Below are 25450 nucleotides of genomic sequence, written 5' to 3' on the forward strand. Positions count from 1 at the left end.
TCTGGGCCCAGAGTCTATGGGTCTTTGCCCAGAGCCCACCCCCAGGCCCCAACCCTCCTTCACCCCACCCCGGCCCACGCTGTTCTCACTTGTAGCAGTTGTTGTGGTACTTGTTGTAGCTGCCCAGGGCTGTCAGGCACCCCTGGCAGATGGCAAAGGAGAAGAAGATCTGTGTGCCCGCATCCATCCACACCTACACAAAACCCCAAGAAAGAGGTAGAGGCAGCCCCCAGGGCCCAGAGCCAGGGTGACCCGAGATCCAGACCCATCCCCTGCAGCACCAGCCTGGCCCCTCAGTGCTCCCTGAGCGCTTCCCCTCCTGCATCCCAACTCTCCATGAGTGCGCCCTCCCGTCTCCACGGTGATCTCCTCCCCAGTGCAGCCCAGTTTCGGTTTGGTTCTGTAGGCGCTTAGTGAGTACCAAATACATGTGTGTTGCTTGGATTTCCCCAGGGGAATCTACAAACCATGGCTGCACCCAAGGCCTATCTGCAGCGCACAGCCAGAAGTCACTTGTCTCATTCAACTAAGATCTCTGTACATAGTGTCTTAAGCAGCTATGACCTGGGGACAAAGAGGCTGCTTCATCAAAATATCAAGAGAAAATGCCCAGGAACCATGGCTCATGCCTGCAGTCCCAGCTGCTCAGGAGGCTGAGGCGAGAGGATGCCTTGAGCCCGAGAGGTTGAGGCTGCAGTGAGCTATGATGGCACCACTGCACTCCAGCCTGGGGGACAGAGCCAGACCCTGCCTGTCTCTAAGTAAGAGAAAAAAAATTTTTTAAGAAAAAAAGTTATATTTGAGTGGTGGAATTACAAGAGATTTTTTTAGTTTCTTTTTTATAGCTTTCCTCCATATTTTCTAATTTTTCTCCATTGGGCATTTATTGCTTTTAAACCAAGGAAAAAGCTATACAAGACTTTCAAAACTACAGACCTGGCTGGGTGGGGAAGGCACCTGGGGAAGTGGTCCCAGCACGGTACATACCTGAGGGTCCTTGAGGCGGAACAAATCTGGCTTCAAGTAGTAGATGATGCCCTGGTAGGCTCCGGGAAGGGTGACACCTCTGATCAGCAAAATGACAAGCATCAGGTACGGAAACGTGGCTGTGAAATAAACCACCTGGAAGTGGGGGGACAGGCCAAGGTCACTCCTGGTGGGGACGCAGTGGCCCTCCAGCCACGCCCCACAGGCAGCTCGAGTCACATGGAGCTCAGTCCCAACCTCAGAGACAGCCGAGAGGGGCTAAGCCCAAGAAAGTTTCCACACCTCCCTTTACACATTCCAGTGGGTCTGTGCTCCCCCCAGGGTGTGAGATACACATCAGCAGGGGGAGGGTGGGGAGGGGAGGAGGAAGACAGGGAGGGAGGCAGGGTACAGGCTTCCAGCCCATAACCTGTCCAAGACCATTTTTTTCCTCTTATTTTTAGCCAACATGTACATATGTGCATAATCTGTACATATTTATGAAAAAGAGTGGTATTTCCGTATGTGTATATAATGTGTAATGATCAAATCAGGGCAAAGACTAATTTAAAGTCCAGAATCTGGTCTTTCTTAATCCTTTATCCTGGCTGTTCTCTCCTTGCCCCCTGGCGACCCAGGGGAATGGTGACCAGATTTGCACAGTGATCTGTGGGGAAAGTTAGACTGTGCTTTTGCAGGCTAATGGTTGGGGGGGCAGCGGTGGCCGGAGCTCCGGGCTGTTCTTCTCTGCCACTAAGCAAACTCAGCTCCTTCCCTGGGCGGCGGCAGTGGTACTGTCTGTGCTGTTATTACTACGATGACCACTTTCATCATCCCTATTACCAACTTGTTACAATTCAGGGAGGGGAAAGGCTGCTGCGGGAACAGACTCAGTGTATGGCCAAGCAGAGAAGTCCGTTTACTGACCACTCCTGGCTTTAAAAAGGCATGAAGCACAGTCTCCGGCTCTCTGGGTTGGAAATAATGCTCAAATCTGAATTCTGTCTATGTGACAAGCCCATTGTTGCCCATTCTTGGTGGGAACCCCTTCAATGACTGGAAACTCGCCACCTCAAAGACAGTTCTGTTTGCTAATTCAAACTCAAAATTATCTTGCTATGTTGTTAAATACAACAACAAGTGAGTCATAAGAGCGTGTGATCCTAATGATGTCATAGCCACACATAATGGATACAGACACACACACATACGTATGAGAGAAACCAGAAGGCAACACAGCAAAAATGAACAGAGATTAGCAGTGCCAACCTGCCAGCAGTGATTAGCTCCAACAATGAGATTTTTCTGTTTCTAATTTGCCCTGAATATTCTTTTTTTTTTTTTTTTTTTTTTTGAGACGGAGTCTGGCTGTTGCCCAGGCTGGAGTGCAGTGGCGCTATCTCGGCTCACTGCAAGCTCCGCCTCCCGGGTTCACGCCATTCTCCTGCCTCAGCCTCCTGCATAGCTGGGACTACAGGCGCCCGCCACCACGCTCGGCTAATTTTTTGTATTTTTAGTAGAGACGGGGTTTTACCGTGTTAGCCAGGATGGTCTCAATCTCCTGACCTTGTGATCCACCCGCCTCGGCCTCCCAAAGTGCTGGGATTACAGGCGTGAGCCACCGTACCCGGCCGCCCTGAATATTCTTATGTAAACCGGACTTTTAAAGTCATATTGAAAAAGAAAGACTTTCCTTGCATCGAGCTAAGCTCCGCCTTCCTGAGGCTCCCCCTGTTCTCACCATGCATCTCCCCTGCCCTGCTCAGGAAGTGTAGTTTCTTAATAGAAGGAAATCAGTTCTCCAGAGGGTCCCCCTCAAATGTCCCCATAGACTCTGGGGGCCAAAGGGAGCTTCCCAGGAGGCAGGACATCTCACCTTGCCTGTGGACTTGACCCCCTTCCAGATGCAGAAATAGCAGATGACCCAGGCGAGCAGGAGGCACAGGGCCAGCTCCCAGCGCAGGGCGCCCAGGTCATGGATGCCCGAGGTGATGCCCAGAACTCGTCTCCTGGAGGATTGGGAAAAATAAGTAATGAGGGGAAAGGCTAAAGGGGACAGTTTGCGTCTGTCAGCAAGTCTCCTGATTCTCAGAGCTGACCCCACGGATCTCATATTCCAGGGCTTCCCCCACTCCCCACCTCCCCCACAGTCAGGCCATGTTCCCGTAGACCAAACTACTACCATCATCCTATGCATATCTTTATCTTTCTAACTCATCCAGATTTTTTTTCTCCTACAGAAAGATGGAGAGAGAGAGAGAGATGAGGAATGTATAAATGAGCGTTTAGAGAGTAGATATTTATACATGCAGGTTGATGGGCAAGTGCATGGGTATCCCATGCAGGGGCCGAATGCGTGTTAGTTTCTAAACATGTGATGGGGTGCTGGAACTGCGTGCATGGGTGTGAGGGTCCGGTACTGTGAGGGCATTCAGGTGTGAGGGCATTGGTGCCTACGTGGGGGTTAGCTCAGTGTGAGAGAGTACAGGCAGTCTTGCGTGGGAATGCAGGTGGACGAGTGTGGGCACAGGTAATGTGAAGGGGTACGTTGTCAGGTGAGAGGGTGAGTGTGTGAGTGGAGGGTGTGCCCATGTCTTGATGTGAGCACTCCCGCCTTGGGCAATTTCAAGCTACCGGCATGACACCACCGAGCATGGCAGTGGGAAGAGACATGCACACTCAGCTCCCCTAAGGCTGTGAAGACTCTGTCCAGCACCCCACTGGACATGTGTGGGCAGACATACACATGGAGGTAGGGATGTGGGGGTGAAGGTGGACATGACGGATAAATGTGAGTCTCCGTGGACCCGTGTGGGTAGATGTGAGAGCGTTCTCCCCTGCCTCAGTGATGTGTGGGGTTGGAGTGGGGCAGGGGAGGAAGTGCTGGAAAGCACACACAGAATCTTAAACTTGCACCCCAGACATTCAGACTTGCACAGCTCAGACATCCAAATTTCCTCTGCTTGGAGCCTCTTCACATGTGGCAAATGGGCCCAGCACCTACTCCCAGAATTCCATGACAGGTGAGGTAAAATTCTCAAATGGGGTCACTGTGCCGGCTCCTGAGTGGTTCAGAAAGTCCATGCAATGCTCTGTTGGGGACAAGGTTAGGGACAAGATGGAGAGAGATGCTCTTATACCCTAGTGCCCCTGGCCCTCTGGCCTTGCAGCCTAGTGGTCCTCACCGCTCCTAGCCCCAAGAGCTTCTTTTGGAGCCCCCACTCTCCAGGGCATCAGGAGGCTCATAGGGCCAGCTCTTCCTCCCCCTGCTCTTGTTCCCTGTGAATCTGCCTGCTCACCTGGCTGCCCTGCCAACCTCAGACAGTATCCAGACTTCAGATCTACTCAGTCCCCTCATGGGCAGCTGGTACGGAACGCACTCTCCCCGCTTGCCCGTTCTGACTTCCTGTCTCTCCACTTGGCAGGCCAAGGGACTGCGGCCCTGCACCTGCTCTTCCCCCTGCTTGGAATGCTGCCCCCATGCTGGGCTCTCTCTCACTTCAGGCCTCAGATGACACTTCTCCCTCCCCTTGTTCTATGGTTTCTGCAGTTTCGTTCACCTATCACAATTTGTAGTGGTTGTGTTTATTTGTCTGTTTTTACCACCAGACTGTAAACACAGTGAAGGCTGGGTCCCTGCTGCTTTTGCTCAGCCTCGTACCCATCTCCGGCCCTTGGCACCGTGTTTAACACACAGTAGGTGTCCAGTAAGTGCTTGTTAAGCGCACAAATGAGTAAGTGGCAATAACCCTTGCAGTCATTTAATACAGTCCCTCTGGGTTCTCCCAACCACACTGACTGGTCCGAGTGGCTGGCCTGAGGGCCTCAGGGGAGCCAAGGAGCAGAGCTGCCCAGGAGCCCACGTGGCTTGGCTGCGAGGCAGGTTCTGCTATACTTATACTCCCCGTCGTTGCTTGGATTCACCAGCCACCGCAGCCCAGCCCCTAACAGGCAACATCCCAGGGGCTGAAATGATGGATACCTGTGTTCCAAAAGTTGTTGCAGGTCGTCCAGGGCAGCTCAGAGGTGAAGGAGCTGAACAGGTAGAAGAGAGCCCAGGCAAGGATGATGATGTAGTAGACATTCAAATATGACTCGATGACCACAGATGCCAGACCAATGCCTTCCAGAGTTGGGGAGAGATGGGGAGGGACAAGAGAGATCAATGTTAGCAAAAAAGTCACATAGAAGCTGCCAGTTGAGGTTACAAGGGTATTGGGTGCTACACAAAGAGAACCATTGGGGTTTATCCAGTGGCATGAGAAGCCATTCATAGCATATTTTTCTTTCTTTTTTCTTTTTTTTTTTTTTTTTGAGATGGAGTCTTGCTCTGTCGCCCAGGCTGGAGAGCAGTGGCACAGTCTCGGCTCACTGGAACCTCCACTTCCCGGGTTCAAGCGATCCTCCCACCTCAGCCTCCGGAGTAGCTGGGACCACAGACAGACCCGGCTAATTTTTACTTCTTTTTTTTTGTAGAGACGGGAGAAGGGGAGGGTCTCACTATGCTGCCCAGGCTGGTCTCGAACTCCCGGGCGCAGGCGATCCTCCTGCCTCAGCCTCCCGAAGTGCTCACTACTTAACGAAGGACTGTGGACCTTTCAGAACAGCCTGGCTGAAAAATCAATGCTGACTATGAACAAAACCTCTCCTTTGGGGCCAGGCGAGCCCACCCTGGCAAGGACGGGTTCCACCGCGGTCTCCACCGCACAACGGCGTTGGGGCGGCCCGGGCGTCCGCCGCGGGGGTGGGCGTGGCGCTGCGCGGGAGGGACCCGCAGACGGGGCAGAGGGTCCCCGGGGAGCGGGCGGGGTGTTGAGGGCGCGCACACAGACACCCACACAAACACGAACAAGCGGCCCCTGTGCCGCGGCGGAACGCGCTGTGCTCGCGGCCGTCCGGCCCATCCGGCAGCCCCGGGTCAGCCCCGTGAACTCAGCGGACCCGGGATGGCCGAGCCGGCGGCCGGCGTTCTAGTGGGGCTGTCTGGGAGAGGGGCGGGGCGGCGCCGGGTGGAGAAGCTGGCCGCCGTGTGACTCGCGGGGGAGCGCGTGTGAGCGCAGGGGCGCGCCTCGAGCCAGTACGCGCAGCCCCGGGAGAGGGGAGTGCGGCGGGCGGTTAGGCCGGCAGAGGGCGGGGAGGGCAGCCCGGACCTCCCACCAGCACAGCACCGGTGCGCACGCTTCCCGCTGAGATCCCAGGCCCTGCCGCCTCTTTGACTTGGAAAAGAAGGAAAGAGCCACGACCTCTCTCCTCTCGCATTCCAGTGCTCCGTTTGCTCACCCTGACCATGGCACCCGCATAAGCCGTCTGTGTGTTCCAGAGAGGCCAGCCCTGCATGTGCTGTCCATGAGCGTGCTTGGACCTAGGCATAGCACCCAGCTGAGCGGGACATTTACACGACTGCTGGGGTCGAGGGCAGAACAGGGGGAAACTGTGTTCTGGCGGAGGCACAGCACCCCCGGAGCACCCAGAGCCTGTGAGTAGAGCCATAGGTAAGCCAAGCTTCACTCGGCTCCAGCCCCTCGCTTCTGCCCCTGCAGGGGTCCCATGGTTGCCCCAAGGGGCATCAGCACCAAACTGGCCTCCCCCACCTCCCCCTGCATCAGTGCTAAGGGTCCCAGCTTGCTCGGGAGCCAGTGTTTCCCCACCAGGCTCTCTCCAGCCCACCCATGAAGACTGATTCTGCACTTGGCGCAGGATATGGGAGCGAGCGGATGGGTGAAGCAGCGGATGGGTAGGAAGGGAGAGACCATGGGGGGATGCAGGCAAGATGGCGGCCCCATGAAGGGGAAGGTGGGGGAGGATACATACCCTGGAAGAGGGGGCAGATCTTCCTCCAGGCTGTGACACTCCCTTGGCTGGTGTATTGGCCCAACGCCACCTCCAGGAAGAACACCGGGATGCCGCAGGCAAAGAAGAAGATGAAGTAGGGGATGAAGAAGGCTCCTGCAGAAGAGAGAGAGGCAGGGCTGAGCCACACCCGGGCTCTTCCTCAGCCTCCATCCTTTCAGACCCTCCTCCCCCAACAAACCCGCCCTCCACCATCCTGTTCTTAATCTTCCTCCTGACACTTCCCAAGGGCCCAATCGGCTTCCTCCTGCCTGCGTGCCGTCCTGAGTGTTAGGCAGGCACAGGTGGGAATGTTCTGATCTGAACCCTACACAGAATGAGAAAGACCTTGGAAGGGAAATTAGTGAAAACTTAGGTGGAAATTCTAATATATGCACTATTTATTTTCTTAGTGTGCTTTACAAATCTAGTCAATAGATTATTTTTGGAATAAACACATGGCTTCTGTATAACTTGATATGCTTATTAAACTCTTGGTACATTTTAGAGAAAAACAAACACAAACACCTCGGAAGCATTATTTTCCCACTAATAATTTTCAGGGTGTTTGTTGCCTCCACCCAGTTCTGATCTGAACTGGGCTCCCAGCAGAGAAGGCCATCACGTGATTAGGTGCCAACCTGCAGGTGCCAGAGGGAGGCCAGGCCTAACAGACATCCAGCAGGTTACACAGGAATGGAATCTGAAGACCACACCCAGGAGACCCACTTCAGTAGGAGTCACTAAGGCATAAAGCTCGCGTGAGAAGTTCATCTCAGGGTGAATGGATTATTGCGTGTTACACCATGAGAACGCTGAGTGCTTATTTGGTGCCTACTTCATGTCAGGCACTCTTGTACGTACTTCATCAACATCACAGTCCTTGCAAAACAACCTCCCATGGGGCAGGCCCTACTGTTATCCCCATTTTGCAGATAACAAAACTGAGGTCACTTTAAAGATGGAAAAACCGAAGCATGAATGAGGAAACTGAGGCACAAGCCCAGGCAGTCTAGTCCTGAGGCTGAGCTCATAATCACTACACTATATACCTCTGATACTTCATATCCATATTATTATGTAGAAAACATAGAAAGTACAGAGGGAAAGAAAGGAAAAAGCATTGTATATCCTTCCAGATTTCTTAAAAGCACACACACGTATTTCTTTTTTTGCAAAAGTGAGAAGTAATCATGTATCAAATACATTGTTTGATAACCACTTTTTAAATTTTTACTGTAAACCTCTTCATGTCAGTAAATACATACCTACCTCATCATTTTGATTGCTGCATAGTGTTCCACTCTATGTATCTATCCTAGTGCACTTCGTCAGTATGTTATCATTGGACTTTTGGTCATTTCATCCGAAACACTGTCATAATGAAGACCACTGTCCACATCCTCGTGCACTTGTCTAATTCATTCCTTAGTACAAATTACCAGTAGAGGAATTCCTGAGTCAAAAGGTATGCACTTTTTTTTCTCTTTGTGTGTGTGTATGATAAAATATACATAATATAAGCCACTTTAACTGTTCTTAAGTATACAGTTCAGTGGCATTAAGTATATTCACAACGTTGTGCCACCATCACCACCATTCATCTCCAGAGCTTTTCCATCATCCCAGACGGAAACTCTGTACACGTTAAACGCTAACTCCCCATTCCCCTCTCTCCCCAGCCCCTGGTAGGTGTGATTCTACTTTCTGTTTCTATGCGTTTGCCTATTCTAGGTACCTCATGAAAGTGTAATCATACAGTACTTATCTCTTTGTGCCTGGCTTATTTCACTCAGCATGCATGCCTCCAAGATTGATCCAGGTCATAGCATGAATTCCCTTCTTTTTGAAGGCTACGTACTATTCCCTTGTGTGAACCTACCACTTTCTGTTTATCTATTCATCTGTTCATGGATATTTGGGTTGTTTCCACCTTTGGGGTATGCACATTTTTTAAATACGCATTTCCAAATTGTTCTCCAAAACTCTTGCACCAATCTGCATTCCTGACAGCAATATGTGGGAGAAGGAAAAATGTTGTCTTCTGGATCCCAGGGAGCCACAAAAGGCCAGTAACTCTCCACTGAGTTCCAAAGTCCCTTTGAACCCCATGTTTGCCTTTCCAACCCTAGGAATACTAGAGTGTTGGTCAGCACAGTGCCAGTAACACCACTGACTCAGGTTTCAGTGGCTTGGGAAGTCCCAGGACCTAGGCTGAGGGGTAGCACTCGGTAGAGGGACACGGCCTGAGGCCTCCCCAGAAGGCACTTTACAGGATGTCTGTCAGGGCGTGTGGCCCACGGGACTCCTTCCCACCTGTTGTGTGCAGGAGGGCCTTCCCTCCGATAAAGGAGGTGGCTTCAGTTCTCACCTGGGAGTGTGGATTTCCGCCCCACAGAAGACGGGGTGACCTCAGGAGGCCGGGAGCTGGGCCTCGCTCAGACCGGGTCCTCCCTGAAAGGGTGGCACTAAGTCTGGACCTTCGAGGGGCAGATGAAGAGGTTGTTTCTGGAGCACGTTAGGGCGTCCTCTACCCTTGGGTTTTTAGAACGCTGATGCTGCTACACCCTCCCCTCAAATTCCCTTATCAGTGCCTTGCTTTGGAAGCTTACCCTGCTTCATGTCTCCTTCGTGTCAGCCCAGGCTATGGGCACGGGCGGCCCAGTGATGTCGCACAGGGACCTTTACCAACATGGTGTGTCCCACAGGGACCTTTACCGACACGGTGCCCTGAAGCCTGGGGTTGGTGTAAACACCTCTACATTGTGCCTTACCTCTGCTGCGTGCTCTTTCCTGAACCACTCACAACCCAGATAATGGGAACTTCCTAAAGTTCTCTTTTGAGGTGAGTGATTTCTAGTTCAGGGGCTGTCTTTTGAGGTGAGTGATTTCTAGTTCAGGGGCTCCCCTCTTTTTCATAACCAAAGCCCTCATTAGACCAATAGTTTTATTACTCTGTTTCTTTTGAAAGATTTTTCTCTACAGAACTGTGTTTACTAATTAATAATCAATAAATTTCCCTGCATATATTAATAAAATTATATTTAAGTGCCAATCAGGCCTTATGGTCAGCTTGATATAAACTTTATTATCACTCTGAGTTAGTACAGTTCAGTCTAAAGCAAAAAAATAAAAGACATTTGGACTAGTCTGTGACGTCCTGTTTCCACATCCATCCATCATTAGTTTGTTGGAAATGAGAAAATGAATTCCTGGTCCTTCTTTACTACATTTCTAGACCCCCAAGGACCAGTGACTCCAGAAGGGGACCCCAACCTCATTTGGCCCCCTCATGTTAAAGATGAAAGAAAGGGTGTCTTTCCCAAGAGTTAGGCTGGGAAGGAGGTAACCGGATCCGATATTCCATAATGTTACTGCGGGTACTTATCTCTCTGTCTCCACCCCGCCCCACGGCCAGGACAGAGGCCACAGCCACAGCAGCAGCCAGCACGACAGGACAGAGGCAGGGTGGGCGCCCGACACCGCGGCCCTGCCTCCCAGGCCCTAGTGCTGTCTCCCTCCCAGATGGCTGGGTGAGGAGTGTGCCGTGACGCAGAAATGGTTCCAAGGCCCTCTGCAGTCCTGGGCAAATCCTCCTCCACCAAAGGAAGGCTTAGTCTCAGCACCTCCATCTCCAGCCCTAACATCCTATACGCCATGAGATGGTGGCCCTGGATGAAGAAGGAAACCACCACCCTGCCCCTTCATCTTGCCTCCCCTGACTTTCTGGCCCAGGGTCAGCCTCAGCACCAGAGACTGAGCCAGCCCAAGAAAGCCTACCGCTATTTCTTAGGAGTTGTCAGTTCAAGCAGCTTGTGATCGCAACTATAAGGTTTAAAACACATAGCAAGATACATAGTAGACCCTCCGTAAATATTGGTCAGATTTAATATAAATAGTGTTTAGGAGGATTTTCTCAACAAATTATCTCTAAATGTGAGTATTCCTTTCTACCTTCCTGAAATGTTTCTAATATTTGCAATAAACATATACTGTTTCCACAAGAAGAATAAAAGTGATTTCAAAAGGCAAAAAAAAAAAATGAATCTAACCACTCACAAAGGACGGTGCATTGAACGATTCTGTTCCTGTGAAATAGCCTTAATAGGGATCCATGGAGATGGGCAGCACATGAGCGTTGCCAAGGGCTGGCAGGGAGAGGGAATGAGGAGCGACTGCGAATGAATATAGGATTTCTTTCGGGGATGATGAAAATGTTCCAAAAGTGATTGTGGTGATGGCTGCACAATTCCGTGACTATACTAAAAACCACTGAATTGTGCACTTAGAATAAGGAACTGGCCCCTCCCCACCACTGCTAATTTTTACATCCAGTGCTGAAAAATAATAAAATCATGTTTCTCTAACTTGAAAAAAACTCAAAGGCAAGGTATTTCTCCAACCAAAATTGCTTCGGTGGCTCCCATCTCAGTCAGAACAGAGCCTGAGTGACCCCTGTGACCTGTGCAACCTCAGCCTGAGTGATCCCTGTGACCTCTCTGACCTCACCCGGTTATTCTCTGCCTCTCTCATTCCGCCCCAGCCACACCTGCCTCCTCACTGCTCCTCAGACAGGCCTGCTGCTTCCACCCCCAGGACCTTGGCACCTGCCGTTCCCTGTGTCAGAGTGTTCTCCATCCAGGATACATCCACGACACTCACGCCTTCACTTCCTTCAAGTCTGCTGAAATGTCACCTTCCCCTCTGCACGCCTAGCATTCCCTATCCCTCCTCCCTGTGTCACGCCTCACCCCTCCACTCATCACCATTTGACATAGACCACGCCGAACCGTTTGTCCGCAACCTGCCGCAGACACAGTACAACTCCTCAGAATCCTCCCACGGAGGGTGGCACACGGAGTGTGTTCTGTTTTGCACCTAGCGCCAGGTCTGGCACGTGACGGGCCTGCAATCATGTTCGCTGAATGAATGACTGAATTCTACCAATGATTGACCTTTACATAGTCATGAAGGAGCTTGTTAAAAACTAGAATTTCTTGGTCCTGCCCATTGCCCAGTTTCGTCTTCACCGTCACCCTGGGAGGTATTGTCCCCATTTCACAGAGGGGGACGCTGAGGCTAGTAGTGGAGCTGGAACTCAAACTCAAGTCCTCCAATTCTAAAATAGCCCTCCTTTTATAAACCACACTGCCCAGGAAGGAGGGCCCAGGTAGGCACTGCCCAGCTGCCAGCACACAGCTCTCCCCACCATGCCTACCTCAAAGTGAACTCACCACCTCCGTTTTTGTAGCAGAGATAGGGAAACCTCCAGACATTGCCCAGCCCAATGATCTCCCCGGCCACTGACAGCACAAACTCCATCTTGTTGGTCCATTGGCCCCGATCCTTCACCTGGTCCTCATCTTCCTGGTCCAACTTCTCTCCCTCCTCGGGGACCCAGGAGACCGCAGGAGGCCCACGCTCGTGCACTGCCACCTTCCCGTCCATGGCTGTGTGGTGGGTTGGGAGGCCCCGCTGGGTGGGCAGAATGACGAGGGCCAGAGCCTGGTGGGAAGAGAAGAAATTAGCTGTAAAACCCGACATGCTCCCGCCAGCCCTGCTTTCCCATCCCGATCTCTGCTGTCAGCATATTGTTGTTCTTCCCAAGTGCTCCATGGCATTTACACCTAAAGTTACAGTTCGTTCTTGTAACTGTAAGAGCAAACCTTAGTTTTCTGAGTTTGCAGATGAGGAAATCCAGGCCTTGGCAGATGAAGTGATTCACCCAAGACCACTCAGGAGTGGAACCGTGATGAAAACTCAGGCTCGGGCTTTTCATTTTCACGTCCCTTTTTATCTGTACAGCTCGCCACCATCCCAGCCGGCCCATCTGCCCAGGTCCTTGATGTCTGCTGGGTGACCTCAGCCTCTGGCCTCCAGGTCAGAAGGGATCAAAGGCTGCCGAGGTAGCAAGGGCCAAAGAGCAGGTGTGGCCGAAGTGACCGCATGGCTCTCTCCTAGCCAGTTGTGTGCTAAGGTGATCGATCAACTCGGAGTAAACAGGGGAGCCAGCAGCTCTGGGCAGCTGATTGGGAGGAAAAGAGAAGGTGGGGCCTCTGAACAAGGCCAGATGACAACAAGGATTGGCACCAGGGGTAAGTGTGAGCTTTCGAGGGAGCCCCAGCTCCTCTTCTCTCTGTTGCATCTCTGTCCTGAGAAAAACTGGGGGGCCCTGGTGCCAGAAGGGGTCACCAGACCAGTTCTCACCTGGCTGGCAGTCACCTCTGGATGACCCCCAAGGTGACCAAATGACGGGCTCCTCAAGAGGGAGGCCCAGCAGTGGCTGCCCCTCTCAGCAGGTCACTGCCCTTCCCTTCTCCCTGCCCTCCTAGAGAGCCCAAAGCTCCGTAGACCTCCAGAAAAGTGACGTGGGGCATTCTTAGTTCTAGTCTCTGTCCCTTGGCCTGCTTGTCAACTGCCAGGAGACAAATCCGCTTCTGTCAGGGTGTATCTCCAATCTATGTTTGCCTTCTCCTCCCTCTCATACACACAAACAATCGCCCTGAGGCCACCTCTGCCTTTATTCCCAGGAATTGCCAAGAGGAGGTGCCCCAGGCTGTAGAGGGGAGCACCCATCCCGCAGCCCCTCACCTCTGAGGGGTATTGAGGGAATCAAAGCGACCAGGTCTACCAAGTGCCCCACGCTCCTCCAAGGCTCTAGAGAAACAGGGATTCTTTTTATTAAGGAAGAGTCTGTGTTTATTTACTGGTCCTTTTAACCCAGGCAACAGCCCAAGCCCAAGTCAGTTAGAAAGGCGTGGGCAGGAGCCATTTGAGGTTATGGAAATTTTTGAAGGTGACTTGGAGGGTGCAGGTTATCCCAGGAATGGGAAAGCATGTCAGAGTGAAATTCTGGTATTGGGACCTACTCAGAGCCTTCCACTGCAAGCTCGGCCCAGGAGGGAGGATGAGGATAGCCACCCAGTGGGAATCAAAGGCCTTGAGTCTCTGTTATGAGGGAGAAGGCAGGGGAAAAGAGGGAGGAAAGAGAGCCTCTGGGTTTGGAGTATGTGATCAGACCCATGGGGGCCTTGAGCACTGGAGCCTGGGGATGAAAAAACGGGGAGTTGGGCCCCAGGGGAGAAGTTGGTAACATCTGAACCCAAATGTGGATGTTGCTACAGAATTAGGAATGAGGCACCCTGAGAAATGACCCTGGAATCATCACCAAACAAATTAACAGACTAGTGAGCGAGCTTGAAAACACGCATGAAAATGCACCAGACAGGAAACCCAAGTTCTAATCCAGATCTAGCTGTTAATGATAATAACAACAGGTTGACATCTGAGTCAGCAGTATGTTAAAGACCGGCACTCTTTCTACATATTATTGAAGGGCATCCTCCTAAGAATCTTTGAGGTTAGGTGTCACTATTAGCTCCACTTTATGTGTGAGGAAGTGAAGCTCCAAGAGATTAAGGAACAGTGCCTGGCACCTGCAGCGCCTGGGGGACACTGTTCTCAATGCTAGAATACACTTACCAAGACAATGAGCCGTGGAGCTGGGTCTCTAACTTGCTGTGTGACCTCAGGCAAATCACACCCCCTCTCTGAACTCTAAGTTTCCCTGGAAGAGAGAAAGACCGCTGCTCAAAGGGGTTTTCGGAGGGTGAGGGGATGAAAACAAGACTCAATAAAGACACGGAGAACTGACTGCCTCTACTCGCGGGCCATAGCGTTGCTCATCTCAGGGCGAGCCCCAGGCACAAGGGCCCTTAGGGTGGTGGTCAGAAATGAGCCTTACTGTTTCCAGACCACAGGCAGCTGTGGCAGGACCAAGGTGGTCTCAAGGGCTGGGAGAGTGGAGGGTTGTTGGGGGAGGGAGTAAATGAAGGGAAAGCCGGAGGGGCGCAGGGGCGGGGAAGCAAATCACAGAATCCAGTTTGGGCCCAGGATTTGGGTTTCATCAGAAATTGGGGAAGAGAAAAAAGAGAACATGAGCTGATGAACCGACACTGACACAACACGATTTTTTAAAAATAAAAATGAAAATAAAAAAGTAATTGGGAGGAGCCTAACTTGTGGTTAAGAATGAAAATCCAGAATGGCAGAATGAAAGCAAGAGCAAGTGAAAAGGACAGCTGGCCCCGAGCCGTGGTAACTCAAGGGGAAACACGCTTAAACTGCAGCAAGAGGGATTTAAGTTAGACTCAGGGAAGAAATGGCCCAGAGGATGTTAGACACCAAAACAAGCTGTACCGAGTTCTCCTTTCTGGGCTACTTTTAAAAGGCAAAGGACTACACACCCCACCCCGGCTGTGCCCTTCCACCTCCAGCTTCAGCTGGCCGCCTCTCCAGCCCCTCTCGTCTCCTCCAAGGCCGCCCACCTGCTTTGCTAAGCTGGGGCAGGGGGTGAGGGGTGGGGGATGGGCCTCATCATACTTCAGTGCCCTCCAGAAGCAAACACACCAATTTCCACACCGGGCTTGGTGCTGCCCAGAGAGGAAATCTTCAAGAGACTAGAAAGTCCAAAGTTAACTCTGTTTTCAGGAGCTGGGCATGTCGCCAGAGGCCCAGCTGGGGCTAGCAGAGGGGCAGACGAGACCAGAAATGCTGCTGCCCATGTGCTGCTGGGATCCCAGCTCTGTCCCCTTTGCTCCCCAGTCCAGCATAGGAATAGCTCAGACCCTGCACACGGGGGGATGGGACACCCAGCCCCTGCTTCAGTCCACACCCACATACCAACACCCATTCCCGTACACACACTGGTGCCATTTCCCGTCACGTCCCTTCGCACACACATACCTGTGTGCATGGCACCAAAACCTGGCTCTCTCTGTAGTCCTTCACACCCCGTGAGTGCCGGTCTCAGCTGGTGGCTGCCCGCAACTCCCCTGAGTGCCCCCCTCAGGCACAAGCACACCCATAGCATCCACCGCCCAAAGCCAAGACAGCTTCCTCCTGGGAGGCGCCTGCCACCCAGCTCGTCACGCTCAGCCGGCAGGCAGCGGGCAGGAACCCCTCACCTGTGATCATTTATTGCAGTTCCTGGGCCCTCAGGAATGCCCCGAGGTTTCTCCTGTCCACTTCTCCTTCCACCTTGCTGGGCACCACCTGCTTCCCCTCCCCTCGTCAGATGACCACCCCTGCTTTCACCCACTGCCATGACCAGCTGCCCATCGCTGGACTTTCCTGCTCCACAGGCTAATCACTGAGCTGCTCCCACGCTGGATGGGGCGGAGCTAGGGGGCACCCCTTGTCCTGAGAGTCGTGGGCATCAGACTTGCCCTTTGGCCTGAGGTTATTGCAGGTCCTGACCCCCACTGCAGACACGCAGTTCCACAGAGTCTCGCTTCCCAGGGCTCTATCCCTCCAGCCCCTCTGAGCAGCAGTTGGAGATTGCAAAGACAGAGCCAGACCCTCCACTTCCCGCTCACCTCAGTCCCCAGCACCGGCTCCTGTGGTCAGCTTGGCTGTGGGCATCAGGTCTCCAGGAGAGTCCCAAGGCAGCTGCTTATGGGAAAGCCAAGAGAGCCGGGACCTGAAAGGGAAACTGCCCTCCACGTTCACGCCTTACCCTGTTCCTCCCAGTGCAGAATCCCATGTGACTTGTCCAGGGACTCCCAGACAGAAAGAAGCCGTGTGTGTATGTGTTGGGGCGGGGGCTGTGTGTGTTGGGGAGTGAAGGGACAGAGAAATACCAGGAGCAGCAGGAGGGACTGAGGCCAAAAGTTTGTGAACCGAGATTACAACATCCAACCTCAGGAAGTCAAGTCCTCTGTCCCCAGTGCTCCCACCCCCATCCCACTCACACTGTGAACCTACTGTCTCCAGACCATTGCCCTCCCCGTGGGCACGGTCCCATGATGGCCCCTCCAGAGCTGGGCTGAGCTGCTGCTCCCTTGGGCAGGGGAAGGGGCTCAGAGACTCACACCCTGACCTCATCTCCCCTCCTCCTGCTCCTTGCCCTTCCCCCTTCCCCCTTCTCCCCTATCCCCCTCCAGAACCATCTCCTTCCCAGGGATGAGGAGACGGGTATGTGCAGCACAGGCGACAGCCCTCTCTTACCAAGACTCCAGGCTGTAAACTGAGAACCTTGGGAGGGGAGGTGACCTCACTGACGAGGGCAAGGGAGGAGGGTGAATCACACGCTGGAGTTTTCCACCAAGTACCTGCCCTCTGTGGCTTCTAGGCAAGGCCCTGGACCTTCACAATCCTTCTCCTTGGGATTTTCCTAGAGAAAGCACCCAGAGCGTACCTCAAGAAGCAATGTAGAGAGGACCCAGGATTGGGACCAGACAGACCTGAGTTTCTTCTCCTCCTCTATCATGTATCAGTCACGACAGCTAGGCAAGGGTCAGCCTTGGTTTCCCAGTCTGTCAAAGGTAGGTAACAATACAGTATCTACTTTGCAGGGTTGCTGTGAGGGTGCAGGGATATCATAGGTGCTTAAGGGGAGGTGTGGGTGTTTGTTGTGGGTCCTCTGGAAGCAGAGGCTGGGATGGTGGGGTGTCTGGTCCCAGGCACCTCTGGTCACTGCATAGCACCAGGCACCTAGCTAGAATTTGTCCGGAGTGGCCTGCCAGCTATCAATGGGGAAGGGTATTTTTTGAATACATGTGCCCTATGCCGTGTGCCCAGTGAGCTCCTCCAGGACAGCATCCTGGTCACTGTCCCTGAGCACGCCCACCTGGTGTGGGGTACAGCACTGTCCCACCGCCCTTCATTCAGAATAGCTGGTGCCTCCTTCAAGACAAAGGAGGTGCTTCTTCAGCTCTAGGTGGTATGAAGGGAGAGGAAGTTGTGGGGAGAAAGGGAAATTTCCTTTTACATGTGCTTCCTCTGTGTATTTTAGAACTTCCCAGCAGGGGTGGGGTGTGAAGTGAGACTCTCCGTCTGTAGTTTTCCATCAAGCACCCCCACTATATGTCTCTCGGGCCCCTCTCAGCCTCTCCTGTGGGGTTCCGCATGAAGAGGAAGGCAGAGCAGGTCTCAGCTCTCAGACCCATCGCCTCTATGAAAGCAGAAGCCAGGCTGGGGGTCAGCTGTGGCACAGTAGGACATGGCCCAGCCAGAATCCATACTTGAGCTACCCCGGTGCTAAGGTGTGGCCTGTCCCTGCATGTCAGGTCCACCATGGATTGACCACAGAGCTATTGCAGAGGGGACATCAAAGTCCATGCGATCACCTAGCTACGGCTACTCCAGAACAAAACACCAGCCTCTCCATAAAAAGGAGAAAGAGGGGAGAGGATCAGACAAGCCAAGATGGTGAATTTCCTTATTGGTTCCCTCAAAAATTATATTTAGCACATACAGTGTGACATGCTTTCTGTGAGGATGAACAGCAACAGCCCAGCAGTCCTGTCACCTCTCCTTCACCTTGTCAGAGAACAGCTGCCTGGTTGACCTGGCCCAGGGGGTGCAGCTTGACTTTCCCCCAAAAGAGCTACCTGGTCCCTCCCTGTTTTTATCTGACTGCCTCTGGCCTTAGTCCCACCATCTTAATGTTGAGCCCTTCCTCACTCAAGTTCTCCTAGCCTCCAAGACCCACTTGGTATTCAGACCGGTTAGTAAACTCCTGGAGGCCAGAGACTCTCTAATGTTGAGCCCTTCCTCACTCAAGTTCTCCTAGCCTCTAAGACCGACTTGGTGTTCAGACTGGTTAGTAAACCCCTGGAAGCCAGAGACTCTCTAATGTTGAGCCCTTCCTCACTCAAGTTCTCCTAGCCTCCAAGACCCGCTTGGTATTCAGACTGGTTAGTAAACTCCTGGAGGCCAGAGACTCTCTAATGTTGAGCCCTTCCTCACTCAAGCTCTCCTAGCCTCCAAGACCCACTTGGTATTCAGACTGCTTAGTAAACTCCTGGAGGCCAGAGACTCTCATCTTTGCAAAAGGTAGGCACCCTGGAAAGCCTAGCTGAGACTGGGCTGTTTCCACACTGAGGAGTGTGCAGGGTGAAGACGACGGGTAGCTGAATGAATCTATCACCTTTGTTGCAGTAGGAACCACTGGCCACCACAGAATGTTCTCACCACCCTCATCTTCTAATCCCATCCATACTTTCAGAGGGTCTGGAATAGGACTTATTTCCTGAGCATCTAACTCGGACGAGGAGTTTTACATGTTACTTCATTTCATCCCCTTAAGAACTTTGAAATGTAAAAATTATTAGCCCCATTTTACAGATGGGAAACTGGGGTGAATAAATAGAAGCTAAGTGATTTGTCCTAAGGCCACACACAAGTAAGTGATGATGCTGGGATTTGAACCTGGGCCTCTTGGCTCCAAAAATCTATGCTTGTTCCACTGAAGCATACTGTTCCCCTGACCATGAATATCTATATGGCAGGGGTCTCATTTCATAATTCTTTATTTCTGCCTCTAGCATTTAATACAATTCTGCCTCAGAATAGGCACTCAGTGTTCATTGGATGGAGGATGGGTGGATGGATGGATGGATGGATGGACAGATGGATGGATGGATGGATGGATGGATGGATGGATGGATGGATGGACAGATAGATGGATGGATGGATGGATGGATGGATGGATGGATGGACAGACGGATGGACGGATGGATGGATGGATGGATGGATGGATGGATGGATGGATGGATGATGGATGGACGGATGGATGGATGGACGGACAGACGGATGGATGGATGGATGGATAGATGGAGGATGGATGGATGGATGGATGATGGGTGGATGGATGGATGGATGGATGGAGGATGGGTGGATGGATGGATGGATGGGCGGACGGACGGACGGATGGATGGATGGACGAGTGGATGAATGGAACTTGAAGGGGGAAAAATGATTACAGTTTTCCCTTTTCTGGGAGGACATTGTTTCCCCAGAATCAGAGGGCTCAGATGACTCAGGTCCTGCTTATCTTGGACAGTACTGCTCTGCGTTGTCACTTGGTGAAGAGTGTGGAGTAGCACCCTCAGGCCACAGGACCAGGATTATTTTAGGACTACGTCTTCCTTGCCTTCTAGTGAAAATGCTTAGCTCGGCCGGACGTGGTGGCTCACGCCTGTAATCCCAGCACTTTGGGAGTCCGAGGCGGGCAGATCACAAGGTCAGGAGATCGAGACCATCCTGGCTAACACAGTGAAACCCCATCTCTACTAAAAAATAGAAAAAATCAGCTGGGCGTGTTGGTGGGCACCTGTAGTCGCAGCTACTCGGGAGGCTGAGGCAGGAGAATGGCGTGAACCCGGGAGGCGGAGCTTGCAGTGAGCCGAGATGGTGCCACTGCACTCCAGCCTGGGCTACAGAGCGAGAATCTGTCTCAAAAAAAAAAAAAAAAAATGCTTAGCTCAATAAATGTGTAGCCTCCTTCCTGGAGCCCAGTGCAACCTAGTCTGAGACTGGGGACAGCAAGGATATCTCTAAACTCTTCCTGAACTTTTCTGTGATGCTGACAGTCCGATGTGGTGGGGCTGGAGCTATGGGAAATAGGATGGGTTTGACTGAATGTGTCCCCAGGGCAGCTGTCCCTATAGCATCTGCTGGACTCTAACAACACTGATGTAAGTAGTATTATTCCTGTTTTATGGAAGAGAAAACTAAGGATCAGAGAGGTTAGCTTGCCTAAGGTCACACAGTTAGTAAGTAAAAGGGCCAGGATCCAAGCCAGGCCTGCAAGCCCCTCTATAGGAGAATGCTCAGCTGGCTGTGGCGTCTCTGAGTTTGTGCACATGTGCACATGTCTCTGAGGATAAGGAGGGGCTGGTGCCTGCATGCCTGTGTGTGGATCTGAGACCTGGGTGTTCATGTGGGCAAGGTCTGAGGCCCCGCGCAGCCTGGTGGGCTCAGTGCCTAACAAGCTGCTTCCCCGCAGCCCTGGGCATAGTCTGTAACTCTCCTGCCACCTCTGCTTCTGCTCTCCCTGTTCAACTTGCCCCCAGGCTCTCGCTGCTTGCCTTTCCTCTCTAACAGGTGTGGCCTCCAGACAAGAGAGGGCTCCCTTCCTTTTGGGTCTTCTTCTCTGGGAACTCTAAGATACAGGGCCCACCCCTCCAGGCTAGGGAAGCAGGTCACTGACTCGGCTGCCCTACACCCCCACCCCCACCCCCACCCCCCTCGCTTCAGCCCCTCTGGCTAAGGCCAAGGTACTCCTGCTTCCTCCCCTCAACCCTGACCCCTGACCCAAGCCAGCAGCATTCTCACATCTCTGCCTGCCAGTCCCACCTGCGCTGTTAGAGCCTCACCCCCTCAGCCACCTCCCTCCAGTTTGATGACCTCACACCGTGTGTCACCAAGAGACTGAAAGGACCCTCACACCCATTACCTCCTTTGAGCCCTACAACAAGCCCTGCTTGGAGAAGGAGTGCATGGCGTCTTCTGCAACTGCGAAGCAAAGAACCTGAATTCCAAGTGACTGCACAGACACGCAGCAAGTTCTGGAAGCACACCTCCTGGTTCTTACACCAATAGGTGACTCTCACACCGTGTTCCACCATCGGGAAGCTCCTCGATGCGACTCAGATCACATCTGGGTCCCATGTTCCCGCTGAGGCCAGCAGTTCCGGCAACTTTGGTCATACGGATGGAGACAGGTATTATAACCTTAGAACCCAACCTGCACTGTGAGGTCCTGCCCTACCCCAGTTATTATTTTCCACAGCTCTTTGCTCTTTTCTGTCATGGTATCTGTCACTCACTGTTTAAGAAATTGTATCTGTTTTTGCTCCTGGCATGTCACGAGCACAGCACGGCACCACGCGGGAGGTGTTCCGTCAACAGTGTCTGGTGGATGGAGCTGCCGGCTTGCAGCATCTCGAGTTCGGGCCTGCCTCTCCAGCAGATGTATTTCTCCCCCGGTAAGACTGAGATTGAGCCCAGCACCCTCGGGGAATGCCCGAGCAGTCATTCTCCAGGAAGGGGCAGCCAAGGCTGACATACAGCAGGACTGCTGTCGTTAATCTTCACCAACTCTTCCAACGACAAAAAGTCAAAAACTGAAGACAAGCAAATATTTCAGTGCATTTTTTTCCACTAGTGGACATGTGAAAAACTAAGATCACCCAGGGAAGCCTGTGCACCCTTAGACTGCAGCCCTAAGAGTCACAGGACACACCAAGGGCAGCACCAGAAGACCCATCTGAACAAAGGTGGGCACACGGGCAGGCCCCCGAGCCTGCGCATAGGCAGGGAGAGATGTAGCTGTGTGTTCAGCCACTTCCAAAACCACACACAAAGCTACAGCCAGAAATATGTGGGGCCCGGCTCCATGCCCATACGCAGAGGCAAGGCTGCAGAGACACACCTGTGGCACCCTCTGGGCACCCCCCCCCATGCCCACTGACCCGAGTGGGGGTGGACTTCCTCCCTGCAGCTCAGGGGCTGACAGTAGAGCTGTGGCCATGGCAGTACCACCCCCTCGTGGCCACATCTGGCGGTGCCCCGGCATCCAGTGTCTCCTATCCTCAGAAGAGCGAGGCGGTCCCAAGGAAGGGGCGTCCCTCTGCTGGCTGAGCTGGGCAGTACCCTCCTCTGCCAAGGCCCCCCAACCTGCTGCACTGGGGCGTGGTCACAGCCGGCCCTCTCCCACGTCCCCCGTGCCCAGCCTCGGTGGGCACACAGGCAGTTTTGGCCGCTGGGGGTAGGCGAGGACACAGCAGGGAAAGTGGGCAGGAGGAAACTGCCACCAGCCTTTCCCTCTCCTCTGGCTAGGACTCGGGTCTCCTTCATGTGTCCCTCAATTTCCTTTCTTATTCCACAGCACAAAGGCGGAGGAAGGAAGCTGAGGACATGTGGAGAGAGGCTGGGCAGCCTCCTCTGGTCCAGATGCCTGATGATGGAGGCTCTCAGCCTGGCCCCACCACCCGCCCCCATCACCGTGCTGAGTGGACCCCAGTGAGAACTCAATGGGGGAGGCTAGGATGGGGAGGGGCAGGGTCCTAAAGCCTCAACTGTAACATGGGGAAGGGTCAAGGCAGCCAGGCAGGGGGCAGAAATCAGACAGAACCGCTAGCAGTCAGCGGGAAGAATGTGGATTTAATGGAATGAAGGATGAGAGGGCCCGAAGCCAGCAAGTCTCGCCCCACCCACCAGCCCCCACCCAGCTTCCCAAGGGTCTCAGAGGGACACTCTTGGCACTGGCCTTTCACATCTGTTCAACAACCCCTGAGCTGAAAAGTTGGAGTGGGAGGCCTCCAGCTCAGCAGGTGGACTCCAAAATACCCCTCTTGTCTTATCCACTCCAGGTAGGGGCAGGGAGGCACATGGGGCTGCTTCTGCCCTGTTCCCTCTGCAGCCATCTCCATGGCCAGGCTCACAGGCACCATCCAAGGGCCTGCCCCCTAGCAGTGAGACTCTAGCTCTGTGAGTCTGAGCAGTGAGGTCCTGGGAGTGGCGGGAGCCGAGGGTCCTGCTGGGTTCCGCTGGGGCAGGTCCTCGGCTGGGCACATGAGCTGACGGATTCTCTGCGGGGAGAGCGGAGGTGGCTGTCAGGTGGCGGAGCGGGGGCAGGTCTGCCAGCTTCCCTCATCACCAACATCTGCTGCCTCCCCATACACAAACCTGCCCTCCTGTCATCACAGCCCCTGTCTGGGAGTCCCCCTGTGTCTTCCTGAGACTTCTCAGCAGCCACTCTATCGCTCCCTGACACCCAGGATGGGCCCACTGGCACCTCCACACAACTGTGTGCGCCCTGGCTAGCAGCCCACCTGTCGGCACCTGCGAAGCCTCCCAGCCCCTCTGGCTGCTTTCCTGCCCGCAAAGTCCCTACCTCTCTGAAGGGGCCCTTGAGGGTTCCGAGTCTGTAGAGGCTCCAGGCAGGAATGCAGACCATGGAGGACAGAGCCAGGAGCCAGCCCAGGGCATCGCCCCACCACGGGTACGTGTACTTCTTGTTGTAGGTCAGCGGAGTGTACTTGATCAGGGAGAAGAGGAAGGTGGCCTGAGGGCGAGAGCAGAAGAGAAAGGGGTTGGGGGTCGGGGGCCTTGTGCCCTCAGCTCCCCCGCTCCCCAGTAGCCTGGCAGAAATCACCCTCCAAGCCTGGATTCCCTCTAGCTCTTCTGGACCAATCAGCCTCCAATCTTCTCCATCCACACTCTGCCCAAAACCCACACCCTCCAGCAGTGTACTCTGTCACTTCAGGGCCCCTGTGCCCCTGGGCACCTCTACATGCAGCTGACTCTCAGTTAGGATGTGATCATGTGGCCGCTGCGTGCTGTGAGGTATTTACTACCTCTCCTGCACCATGAGTTTGGGGTATGAGTACCTCAAGGGTACAGGCCATGCCTCGTTCTCCCTCTGCTCCTCAGTTATATCTGGCACACAGTGGGGGCTCGGGAACAGCTGACACAAAGAGACAAGGCCAAAGGAAGCTGCACGTTGTGGTTTCAGGCTCACATTCTGGAGCCAGGTTGCATGGGTTTGAATCCCAGTTCTCTGCAACTTTCTAGCTTGGGCCAGTGGCTTAACAACCTCTTCAACCTCAGTTTCATCTGTAACACCAGTGTAACAACAGCACTTCCTTTATGGGACTCTTGTGAGGATTAAATGAGTTAATACGAGTTAAAGCACCTTATGCCCAGCGCAAAGTCAGGGCTCTATACCGGCTGCTATTACGATTGCTGTGGTTATTGGCATTATTATGAGCAGCCCAAGGCACCCGGGTTTCAGTCCTGGCCTGTGACGTTAGACTCACACTGTGGTGTTGGTCAAACCGTCTGACAGCTCTGGACCTCAGTTTATCCTTCTGTGAAATGGAAAGGAAGAATCTATCTTGCTGTAGTTTTCTAGAATCCAAAAGGAGGATGAGTGAAAATCTAAGATGATTTTCAGTTCCTAGGGAGAAGTCCATTGCAGGGCTAACGGCTTCTCTACCCTGCTAGCCACCGTCTCTCCCTCCCTTCATCTGACTTTATCCCTGAAATGATCTTACTGTGCACACAGCTGGTGTGAGGAAGAGCCAACAGTATTTGATAAGAGGCCATGGCCTGTACCCAATCATGTCTTCGATGTTGTCGTAGAAGCGCCTGGCTCCTACCATGGAGAAAAGAAGAAGGAAGGAGGAGAAAGTCATTCTTCGGCACCCAGGACATCAGGATGGGGCCACAAACAGACCAGAATGGGCAGGGACCCATCAAGAGATGACATCACAGCTGTCTGTTCAAGTCGTTGCTGGGAGAAAGCTCTTCCCTGGCATTCATAGGCATAAACAGCAGCAAGCAGGACTTGGCTTGGGTACAGGCAGTCACTTCCTGATTATCGAGGTTGTCAAAAGCTGAAAACATTTGGACAGGGCAGGATAAGGGCCCACCTGAGGTGGTCTAGGTACAGCTATAACCAAGACTGTGGGCAAGGCAGCTTCTGGAGGGCCTTCCAAAGATAGCAATTTAGGATTTGCAAGATTTTGGAGGTTGGGTAGGGAGGCGCCCCAGGAAAAGTTAAGTGTGAGCAGTAGATGTCTGTTTCGTGTCTAAGGACCCCAAGACCCTTAGACAAGAGGAGGATGCTGGGACCTAGGGGAGGAGTCACTCACCGTAAACCCAAGCCACACAGAGGGACTCGAAGATGGCCACGAACAGGAGGCACATGCCACTGGCCGCATAGTAGTCAAAGAGCTGGAACACGTACATTCCGCCCTGCATGGGAGGAGATTATTTTAAAAAGAAGTTTATCCAGTGGAAACAGAAAGATTCACTCCTATGCCCTTTAGCTTCACACGGTGGAGGCACAGAGCAGAGCAGG

At 53.1% G+C, this 25450-nt stretch overlaps 2 protein-coding genes and 1 long non-coding RNA gene across 22 annotated transcripts in view; 1 reads left to right on the forward strand and 2 right to left on the reverse strand.

Annotated features, from left to right (window-relative positions):
* SLC6A12 (solute carrier family 6 member 12) overlaps positions 1-20001 on the reverse strand; it is a 30935-nt gene extending 10934 nt beyond the window's left edge. For 4 of the 14 annotated variants that reach the window (XM_016922685.4, XM_024347607.3, XM_016922683.4 and 1 more), the window contains exons 1-9: positions 16173-16545; positions 14278-14362; positions 12030-12300; positions 6778-6912; positions 4949-5089; positions 3971-4058; positions 2843-2975; positions 988-1122; positions 90-193 (exon numbers count right to left, since the gene is read on the reverse strand). In XM_016922685.4, coding sequence (XP_016778174.1) covers positions 90-193; positions 988-1122; positions 2843-2975; positions 3971-4058; positions 4949-5089; positions 6778-6912; positions 12030-12243 — 950 coding nt within the window. In that variant the 5' untranslated portion in view covers positions 12244-12300; positions 14278-14362; positions 16173-16545. The other 10 variants (XM_063785377.1, XM_063785375.1, XM_016922679.4 and 7 more) reach the window with 10 other exon arrangements.
* On the forward strand, positions 6009-7268 carry LOC104001391 (uncharacterized). 2 transcript variants are annotated; one of them, XR_001707745.4, is made up of 4 exons: positions 6009-6136; positions 6231-6458; positions 6618-6700; positions 6807-7268. It is a non-coding gene; the product is annotated as an uncharacterized LOC104001391 (long non-coding RNA). The 2 variants fall into 2 exon arrangements; XR_673176.5 differs by having other exon boundaries at positions 6018-6136; positions 6854-7268.
* A 2706-nt stretch (positions 20002-22707) lies between the features above and the next one.
* Positions 22708-25450, reverse strand: part of SLC6A13 (solute carrier family 6 member 13) — a 65393-nt gene continuing 62650 nt past the window's right edge. For all 6 annotated transcript variants that reach the window (XM_016922689.4, XM_016922687.4, XM_063785383.1 and 3 more), the window contains 4 exons: positions 25242-25344; positions 24642-24742; positions 23480-23650; positions 22708-23174 (listed from right to left, as the gene is read on the reverse strand). In XM_016922689.4, the coding sequence (XP_016778178.1) occupies positions 23052-23174; positions 23480-23650; positions 24642-24742; positions 25242-25344 (498 nt within the window). In that variant the 3' untranslated portion in view covers positions 22708-23051. The remainder of the gene's footprint in view (positions 23175-23479; positions 23651-24641; positions 24743-25241; positions 25345-25450) is intronic.

Source organism: Pan troglodytes, chromosome 10 (genome assembly GCF_028858775.2).
Source record: "Pan troglodytes isolate AG18354 chromosome 10, NHGRI_mPanTro3-v2.0_pri, whole genome shotgun sequence".
NCBI lineage: Eukaryota > Metazoa > Chordata > Mammalia > Primates > Hominidae > Pan > Pan troglodytes.